The following is a 10,211-nucleotide window of genomic DNA, read 5'->3' on the forward strand; positions in this document are numbered from 1 at the left end:
CTGAAAGTTTAAGTAAATTACCAGTAAGTGGTAAAACCTGGGTATTTTTCAATCAGTGCTCTTTGCAAACCTATCCTAACCCAATACATCATTCAATTTTAAACTTAAAAAAAATTAAATTCCAAAGTTAAAATCCTCTGTTAATTTAATTACTTTTCTAGTTGTTTCATCAATTTAGTTTACTATTCCTTTAGAAATAGCTTGGATTTCTTGGAAATACGCTTGGTTTTAAGCCCTTGATTATGTTAGCAATGTCTTTTAGACTAAAAGTTTTCATAAATTCCCATAGTATAACTTAAGATTCAAAATGGCACAGACACTAGAATGTTATAAAAAATTAGAAACATTGAAAGTAAAGTCCCTAAACTCCCATTTCTTACAGCTCCTTGATAGCAAAGTGGAATTGGGGGTCTTATTTCATTGGCGATTTTTCCAAGCTGTCTTACTCATCCCTAAGATGTCAGATACCTGAAACTAAGGCAGATGGTAGATTTCCAACCATTGAATTTGTAACAGCAAGGAATCAATATGTGAATCCTTTGCTTTTACTCTGTATGTTCAAAGACCTGTGAAAGTTCCCAGAAACTACATGGGTTAGCTGAAGTCCAAATACTATGACAGAAAAAAAAATGCACTGTGAAGAGTTGTTCAGCAACAAAGCTAACACAGTAGGGTCATTTCTTAGCTCTTTATGATAATGGACCTTCTTGATGCCCCCAAGCACTGAATCCTAGAGCCCTTAAGACTTCTCCAAAATTTAGAACAATGGAGGTTCATTTAGGTAGAGAATTATGATTCTAGAAGAGAAATTCAGGGAGTTTACAGATGATTAGATAATATAGTTTCTGCGGGTTTCAAACATTGTTCCTGAAATTCAGTGGGGTCTCGTCATAGATGCATTTAACTCACTTGAATTAGATATATGCAAAAACAACTTTAAGAAAAAAATCTTAGCTGTTGGTTTTTGACTTCAAATAAGCCATATCCTGCTGGTGATTATAGGGGATTTTTAAAAGTAATTTGGCCTTATTCAAATTTAGTCATAAGTACTAAATTTTGAATATAATCCTCACATAATAGGATGCTACTGCAGTGTTGTCAACCTGAAAATCATGGCCAGCTTTTTAGTGGGATGATGTTAAAAGGCCTGCAGCCAAGACCATTCTTTCAGCTGACTCTATGTAAGGCACTTCACCTCCAGTGAAGTGACTCTCATTTCCTCTTCTGCAAAGTTGAGGTAATAATTATCACTTCCCTTCCATCATAGTAGGGCTTTTGTAATAGTCAACTCACATAATACATATGATAGTATTTGGTAAAATTCCAAAATTTTACCTGAATAAAGAGGATACAGATAGCCGAGAGAGAAGCACTACAAGTAGCCAGTTAGGTAAAGCAACCCTTACCGGCATTCTAATTTCTTCACCCAGTTTTCAGCCCCAGAGAAGCCTCATTCTTTACAATAGCTGTGTATACTCAATACATTCAAACTGTCTCCTTACATTCTTTTTTGAACTTCCTGTAAGTGTTATCCTCTAACATCCCACCAAAACTAATAAGTGCCACATTGCCAAAGACATGGCCAACTTTGTCTTATTAGCCCCAGAAAAATAAGTTGATAGGCTTCATCACTCTTTCTTCCTTCACATACTTTCTTCCTTTGGTTGCCAAGACACCACAGTTACCTAGATTTCCATTCTCTGAACTCTTCTTGGGATTCTTTGCTGGCTCTTCCTCATATCCTTTTCCTTTTCATGGCCACTGGGCATGATCTTTTAACTCTGTTCTCTTCTCTGTCTACCTATTGTTTTTATGGCCTCATTCAATCACATCTATTTACCTATGACTCCAAAATTGATATCCCCATCCTGGATATTTAATCAGAACTCCACACTCAAATATCCAACTATCTAATATTTTCACATAGATATTTATTAGAAATTAAAAACAATATTTCCAAAACAACATCAGAAGCATGATCCAAAAAAGAATAAAGTTGATAAATTGAATGTCATTAAAATGAAAGAACCATTGTACCGCAAAAGGCTTAATTAAGGAGGCATGTTCTTGGCATATTTGAGTAAGAACCTGAAAATTCGATTCCTTCATAAAGGCAATAAAAATGTTGGCAAAATTTGAATAAATCAACTTTCTCAGAATTCAGGATATTCGGCAAAGACTTACCAAAATCCAAGGAGTGTTTGCTAATTTTTTTTTTAAGTGAATCTCACTAAGAAGAAAGAGTTTTGTGATATTTCAGCTTACCCTATTTCCATTACCCCATCTCCAACTCTGCAACAACCTTGAAAATCAATAGTCTCACAACCATGAGAGCTGCAAAAGACAACAGACTAGCAGCCAACAGACAGGGAAAAATTGATATTTGGCATTTCTAAAAAGCCCCATACCCTGAGAACTAATACTAGTTGACCTATCTGAAAATGTTCTGAATAGCTCCATTCTTAGAGTTTATGTTTATTTGACCTAATTTAAAGCTCACTCTGTGCAAACAGTCCTATTCCTAGGGCATTTGTCAAAAGCAATTGGGGCAATTATTTAATATCACAGCAGCTTCAAGTATTAATATCTGTTTAGACTTACAAGAGGCTCCACGAAGACTTAAAGGGAAAAACTGAGGAATGAGATGGCCATAGGAGGTTTATAAGCTTGTGAGAATCTGTAAGGCCACATACATGTGCAGATTGTGCCTATGCCCAGGAAAAGCTGATGAAGAAGTCTCTAATCTTTTCCCTCTGGTTAACCTCCAGGCTCTGTTCAAACAGGGAGTATAAGCTAAGGCTGAGCTGTAAACTGCCTAACTCAGCATTGAAGGTATGCCTCAAAAAGCACACAGAAACCCTACAGAGATTAGGAGGATAATTTGTTCAAAGAATTTAAGAAAATCCCAGTCCAATAATGATCTGGCCCCTAAGACAACTGAGCAAATACTATACTACAGTGCCAGACTACTCACACAGTGGCAAAACTACATACAACAAATAATACAGACCTTACAAAATTAGTCCAGGAAAGTCACTAAACTAACCATCAACAAAAGCAAAAACAACAAATCCTGATGAAGGAAAAATTGGATTTCCAAAGTTGCTACTTATGTTATTTAAAATGTCTAATTAAAAAAAGAAATAAAATTATGAGACAAAGAAACAGAAAAAGTATGGTGCATATACAGGAAAAAAAATCAGTCAATAGAAATTTTCCCAGATAAATGTTGGACTTAATAGACAAAGACTTTAAATCATCTATTATAAATATATTTAAAGAAAGAAAGAAAACTACATCTAAAGAACTAAAGAAAAACATAAGAATGATGAGAATCAACATACATAAATATTCCATACTTGAAAAGTACAAAATCTGAAGTGGTTATGGGACTCAATGGCAGGTTTGAACTGACAAAAGAAAGAATCAATAAACTTGAAGTCAGATCGATTGAGATTATGCAGTGTGAGGAACAAAAAGCAAAAAGATTGGAGAAAAATTAACAGAGCCTCAGAAACTGTAGGACATCACTGAGTATGGCCACATGTGCATAATGGAAATCTCAGAAAAGGAGAAGAAAAAACAAAGAAGCAAGAAAGAATATTTGAAGAAATAATTCTCAAAAGTTCCCAATTTTGATGAAAAACATTAATTTATAAACGTAAGAAACTCTAAAATCTCTAAGTAGGATAAACTCAAGCAGGTCCACACATATACACATCATAAAATGCCTATTGAAAGACAGAGATTCTTAAAAGCATCAAGATAGAAGAGGCTTGTGTACAGGGAATACTCACTAAGATTAACAGATGACTTCTCATCAGAAACCATGGAGGCCAGAAGGAAGTGGGATAGTATGTTCAAACGGCTGAAAGACAAAGACTGTTAATGAAGAATTTTATTATTTTTATTTTTATTTTAATTATACTTTAAGTTCTAGGGCACATATGCACAACATGCAGGTTTGATATATGGGTAAACATGTGCCATGTTGGTTTGCTGTACCCATCAACTCATCATTTACATTAGGTATTTCTCCTAATGCTATCCCTCCCCCAGTCCCCCACACCCAACAGGCACTGGTGTATGATGTTCCCCGCCCTGTGTCCAAGTGATCTCATTGTTCAATTCCCACCTATGAATGAGAACATGTGGTGTTTGATTTTCTGTCCTTGTGATAGTTTGCTTAGAATGATGGTTTCCAGCTTTATCCATGTCCCTGCAAAGGACATGGACTCATCCTTTTTTATGGCTGCATAGTATTCCATGGTGTATATGTGCCACATTTTCTTAATCCAGTCTATCATGAATGGACATTTGGGTTGGTTCCAAGTCTCTACTATTGTGAATAGGGCTGCAATAAACATACATGAGCATGTGTCTTTATAGTAGCATGATTTATAATCCTTTGGGTATATACCCAGTAATGGGATTGCTGGGTCAAATGGTAATTCTAGTTCTAGATCCCTGAGGAATCACCACACTGTCTTCCACAGTGGTTGAACTAATTTACACTCCCACCAACAGTGTAAAAGCATTCCTATTTCTCCACATCCTCTCCAGCATCTGTTGTTTCCTGACTTTTAATTATTGCCATTCTAACTGATGCGAGATGGTATCTCATTGTGGTTTTGATTTGCATTTCTCTAATGACCAGTGATGATGAGTATTTTTTTTTTCATGTGTCTGTTGGCTGCACAGATGTCTTCTCTTGAGAAGTGTCTGTTTATAACCTTTGCCCACTTTTTGATGGGGTTGGTTTTTCTTGTAAATTTGTTTGAGTTCTTTGTAGATTCTGGATATTAGCCCTTTGTCAGATGGGTAGAACGCAAAACTTTTCTCCCATTCTATAGGTTGCCTGTTCACTCTGATAGTAGTTGCTTTTGCTATGCAAAAGCTCTTTAGTTTAATTAGATCCCGTTTGTCTATTTTGGCTTTTGTTGCCATTGCTTTGGTGTTTTAGTCATAAAGTCTTGCCCATGCCTATGACCTGAGTGGTATTGCCTAGATTTTCTTCTAGGGTTTTTATGGTTTTATGTCTAATATTTAAATTTTTAGTCTATCTTGAATTAATTTTTGTATAAGCTGTAAGGAAGGGATCCAGTTTCAGCTTTCTGCATATGGCTAGCCAGTTTTCCCAGCACCATTTATTAAATAGGGAATCCTTTCCCCATTTCTTATTTTTGTCAGGTTTGTCAAAGATCAGGTGGTTATAGATGTGTGGTGTTATTTCTGAGGCCTCTGTTCTTTTCTATTGGTCTATATCTCTGTTTTGGTACCAGTACCATGCTGTTTTGGTTACTGTAGGCTTGTAGTGTAGTTTGAAGTCAGTTAGCATGATGCCTCCAGCTTTGTTCTTTTTGCTTATGATTGTCTTGGCAATGCGGGATCTTTTTTGGTTCCATATGAACTTTAAAGTAGTTTTTCCAATTATGTGAAGAAAGTCATTGGTAACTTGATGGGGATGGTACTGAATCTATAAATTACTTTGGGTAGTATGGCCATTTACACAATATTGATTCTTCCTATCCATGAGCATGGAATATTCTTCCATTTGTTTGTGTCATCTTTTATTTCCTTGAGCAGTGGTTTGTAGCTCTCCTTGAAGAGATCCTTCACATCCCTTGTAAGTTGGATCCTGGGTATTTTATTCTCTTTGAAGCAATTGTGAATGGAAGTTCATTCATGATTTGACTCTGTTTGTCTATTCTTGACATATAGGAATACTTGTGATTTTTGCACAATGATTTTGTATACTGAGACTTTGCTGAAGTTGCTTATCAGCTTAAGGAGATTGGGGGCTGAGACAAAGTGGTTTTCTAAATATGTAATCATGTCATCTGCAAACAGGGACAATTTGACTTCCTCTTTTCCTAATTGAATACCCTTTATTTCTTTCTCTTGCCTGATTGCCCTGACCAGAACTTCTAACACTATGTTGAATAGGAGTGGTGAGAGAGGGCATCACTGTCTTGTGCCAGTTTTCAAAGGGAATGCTTTCAGTTTTTGCCCATTCAGTATGATATTGGCTGTGGGTTTGTCATAAATAGCTCTTATTATTTTGAGATACATTCCATCAATACCTAGTTTATTGAGAGTTTTTAGCATGGAGTGCTGTTGAATTTTGACCTTTCTGCATCTGCTGAGATAATTATGTGGTTTTTGTCTTTGATTCTGTTTATGTGATGAATTATGATTGTTGACTTGTGTATGTTGAACCACCCTTGCATCCCAGGGATGAATCCCACTTGATCATGGTGGATAAGCTTTGTGATGTGCTGCTGGATTCGGTTTGCCAGTATTTTATGGAGGATTTTTGCATTGATGTTCATCAGGATTATTGGTCTAAAATTCTCTTTTTTGTTGTTGTGTCTCTGCCAGGCTTTGGTATCAAGATGATGCTGGCTTCATAAAATGAGTGAGGGACGATTCCCTCTTTTTCTATTGATTGGAATAGTTACAGAAGGAATGGTACCAGCTCCTCTTTGTACCTCTAGTAGAATTCGGCTGTGAATCCATCTGGTCTTAGACTTTTTTGGTTGGTAGGCTATTAATTATTGCCTCAATTTCAGAGCCTGTTATTGTTCTATTCAGAGATTCAACTTCTTCCTGGTTTAGTCTTGGAAGGGCGTATGTGTCCAGGAATTTATCCATTTCTTCTAGATTTTCTAGTTTATTTGCATAGAGGTGTTTATAGTATTCTCTGATGGTAGTTTGTATTTCTGTGGGATTGGTGGTGATGTTCCCTTTGTCATTTTTTATTGCATCTATTTGATTCTTCTCTCTTTTCTTCCGTATTAGTCTTACTAGCGGTCTATCAACTTTGTTGATCTTTTCAAAAAACCAACTCCTGGATTCATTGATTTTTTGGAGGGTTTTTTGTGTCTCTATATCCTTCAGTTCTGCTCTGATCTTAGTTATTTCTTGCCTTCTGTTAGATTTTGAATGTGTTTGCTCTTGCTTCTCTAGTTCTTTTAATTGTGATGTTAGGGTGTCGATTTTAGATCTTTTCTGCTTTCTCTTGTGGGCATTTAGTGCTATAAATTTCCCTCTACACACTGCTTTAAATGTGTCCCAGAGATTCTGATACGTTGTGTCTTTTTTCTTATTGGTTTCAAAGGACATCTTTATTTTTGCCTTCATTCCATTATTTACCCAGTAGTCATTCAGGAGCAAGTTTAGTTTCCATGTAGTTGTGCAGTTCTGAGTGAGTTTCTTAATCCTGAGTTCTAATTTGATTGCACTGTGGGGTCTGAGAGACAGTTTGTTGTGATTTCTGTTCCTTTACATTTGCTGAGGTGTGCTTTACTTCTGATTATGTGGTGAATTTTAGAATAAGTATGATGTGGTACTGAGAAGAATGTATATTCTGTTGACTTGGGGTGGAGAGTCCTATAGATATCTATTAGGTCTGTGTTGCAGAGCTGAGTTCAGGTCGTGGATATCCTTGTTAACCTTCTGTCTCATTGATCTGTCTAATTTTGACAGTGGGATGTTAAAGTCTCCCATTATTATTGTGTGGGAGTCTAAGTCTCTTTGTTGGTCTCTAAGGACTCGCTTTATGAATCTGGGTGCCCCTGTATTGGGTGCACATATATTTAGGACAGTTAGCTCTTCTTGTTGAATTGATCCCTTTACCATTATGTAATGACCTTTGTCTCTTTTGATCTTTGTTGGCTTTTTTTTTTTTTCATTGAAAACTTTCCTTATTTATTTATACACAGTTGAACAGTTACTCAAATAAATCATTTTCCCACCCTATTTAATATTGACAGATTTCTTCAGTTAGAAACAAAAACTCAAAACATAGGCAATCCTAAAGAACTCGTCTATGTCCTCTTTATCTTCCCTGATCTCATATAGTCCCTAAAACAGGGCTTGCTGCCCTTTCTTCTTCTTGCCTTTTCAGCTGATGAGTCAAGGTTGCAGAGGTGGCAGTCAACCATAGTCAAAGAGTTTGATTTTTTTCCATCCATCAGGTCATAGAAGCTGCCACTGAGCCTGACAAGAGCTGGTCCTCAAAAACGCAGAATGAATTGGTTTGAATGAGGTGATTAAAGGGTTAATGAGTAGTGGTTAAGGAGACAAAGACCTTTAGTGGATGGGGTAATATCGCTGTATTACTGACAGAAGCAGGATTCTCTAAAAAAACTTTCTGCAGCCATTTACTTACATACATTTTAAAGAGTTACTACAAGATATTTTAAAAATTTAAACAGTTAATACAAGAAAAATATCAAGTGAATAGTTCATGACACTAAACTGTTCATGACACAAAGTATCTTAGAAAACAAATCTCGGCTGGGTGTGGTGGCTCACACCTGTAATCCCAGCACTTTGGAAGGTCCAGGCCAGCAGATGACTTGAGGTCAGGATTTTGAGACCAGCCTGGCCAACATGGAGAAACCTCATCTCTACTATAAATACAAAAAAATTAGCCAGGCATGGTGGCAGGTGCCTGTAATCCCAGCTACTGGGGAGGCTGAGGCAGGAGCATCGCTTGAACCCAGGAAGTGGAGGTTGCAGTGAGATGAGATCATACCACTGCACTCCAGCCTGGGCAACAGAGCGATATTACATCTCAAAAAACAAAACAAAATAAAACAAACAAACAAAAAAAAACCCTGGGAATTGAATTCCTTTATGACTCCAAAAAACATGTGTCTTTTCTATTGAGACTGCTGATGGTAGTCAGCTTTTCACAAGGAATTGGCTTCTGCTCAGCTTCCCTATCTCCCTGAGGTAAGCAAGCAGGTGCTGTCGTCTCCTCCATGTGACCTTTATTCCATACTTGTCTTCGGGGGTGTCTTCAACCAGAACAGGTCCAGGCTCTGGGCTATCAGGAGTGCCAGTGTGAAGAGAGCAGCTTGGAAGGCTGTTTTCCTTCTGATCTCGGGGAATGAGTTCTTCCTTCACAGACGATGACTCTGGGGTCTGGATATCAGGTGGAATGAACACATAAGGTAAGCTCTGAAGTGCCTGTGCTGACATGTCCCCACAGCTTTGGGGACTGAGCACTGAAACTAAGGGTCTTCTGGAAACATCCTTTTCTGATTCACTGGGGCACTCCCGGATTAAGGGGATCCCCAATGTCTCTGAATTGGAAGACTGCGGACTCTCAAAAGTTAGATGTGGAAACTTGGAGGTGGTAGATTTTCGACTTGAATGTCTTGCCCGGTTTTGGTGGTGGTGTTTCTGGTAGGCTGGGAACAAGCTTCCCGCTGTTGTATCAAAATCAGGTGATACCCAGGAAGTGATGGTGCTGTGGTCAATGGGCTTGCTGGGCACCTGTCGAGTGTGAGTGATGGGAAGCTGTGTAGATGCACAGCTGTGTTTGGGGCCCTCCAGTGGTTGATGGTGGAACAGCAGCTGGGCTTTCTGGGAAGGCTGGCGGCGTTTTTTTCTGGGAGGCATCAACCGGTGAATGAGGAACAGTTAGTAACCACATGATGCTGTTAGCCTTCGGGTTGGGTGATAGGCTCCAATTCCAACCCATGCCAGCCCGGGCCGGACCGGGCCGCAGCTCCTGTCAGACCGCACCTTTGTTGGTTTTAAGTCTGTTTTATCAGAGACTAAGATTGCAACCCCTGCTTTTTTTTTTTTTTTTTTTTTTTTTTGGCTTTGTATTTGCTTGGTAGATCTTCCTGCATCCGTTTATTTTGAGTCTTTGTATGTCTTTGCACATGAAATGGGTCTCCTGAAATACAGCAAACTGATGGGTCTTGACTCTTTATCCAATTTGCCAGGCTGTGTCTTTTAATTGGGGCATTTCACCCATTTACATTAAGGTTAATATTTTTATGTGTGAATTTGATCCCATCATTATGATTTTTGCTGTTTATTTTGCCTGTTAATTGATGCAATTTCATCATAGTATCGATGGTCTTTACAATTTGGCCTGTTTTTGCAGTGGCTGGTACTGGTAGTTTCTTTCCATGTTTAATGCTTCCTTCACGAGCTCTTGTAAGGCAGGCCTGGTGGTGACAAAATCTCTCAGCATTTGCTTGTCTGTAAAAGATTTTATTTCTCCTTCACTTATGAAGCTTAGTTTAGCTGGATATGAAATTCTGGTTTGAAAATTCTTATCTTTAAGAATATTGAATATTGGCCCCTGCTCTCCTCTGGCTTGTAGGGGTTCTGCTGAAAGATCCACTGTTAGTATGATGGGCTTCCCTTTGTGGGTAACTCGACCTTTCACTCTGGCTGCCCTT

General features: G+C 38.0%; 1 protein-coding gene across 1 annotated transcript; it reads right to left on the reverse strand.

The window, feature by feature from the left end:
* Positions 1 to 8,093: 8,093 nt before the first annotated feature.
* Positions 8,094 to 9,540, reverse strand: LOC104664221 (RAD9, HUS1, RAD1-interacting nuclear orphan protein 1). Its single transcript, XM_010365697.2, has one exon. The coding sequence runs from the start codon at positions 9,412 to 9,414 to the stop codon at positions 8,692 to 8,694; it is 723 nt and encodes a 240-aa protein (XP_010363999.2). The 5' UTR covers positions 9,415 to 9,540; the 3' UTR covers positions 8,094 to 8,691.
* Between the last annotated feature and the right edge of the window lie 671 nt (positions 9,541 to 10,211).

This window comes from Rhinopithecus roxellana, chromosome 15, assembly GCF_007565055.1.
Source record: "Rhinopithecus roxellana isolate Shanxi Qingling chromosome 15, ASM756505v1, whole genome shotgun sequence".
NCBI lineage: Eukaryota > Metazoa > Chordata > Mammalia > Primates > Cercopithecidae > Rhinopithecus > Rhinopithecus roxellana.

What these genes read in the sequence shown, in the direction of transcription:
- LOC104664221 (XM_010365697.2), bottom strand. Translation starts at nt 9,414, where the DNA reads ATGCCTCCCAGAAAAAAACGCCGCCAGCCTTCCCAGAAAGCCCAGCTG.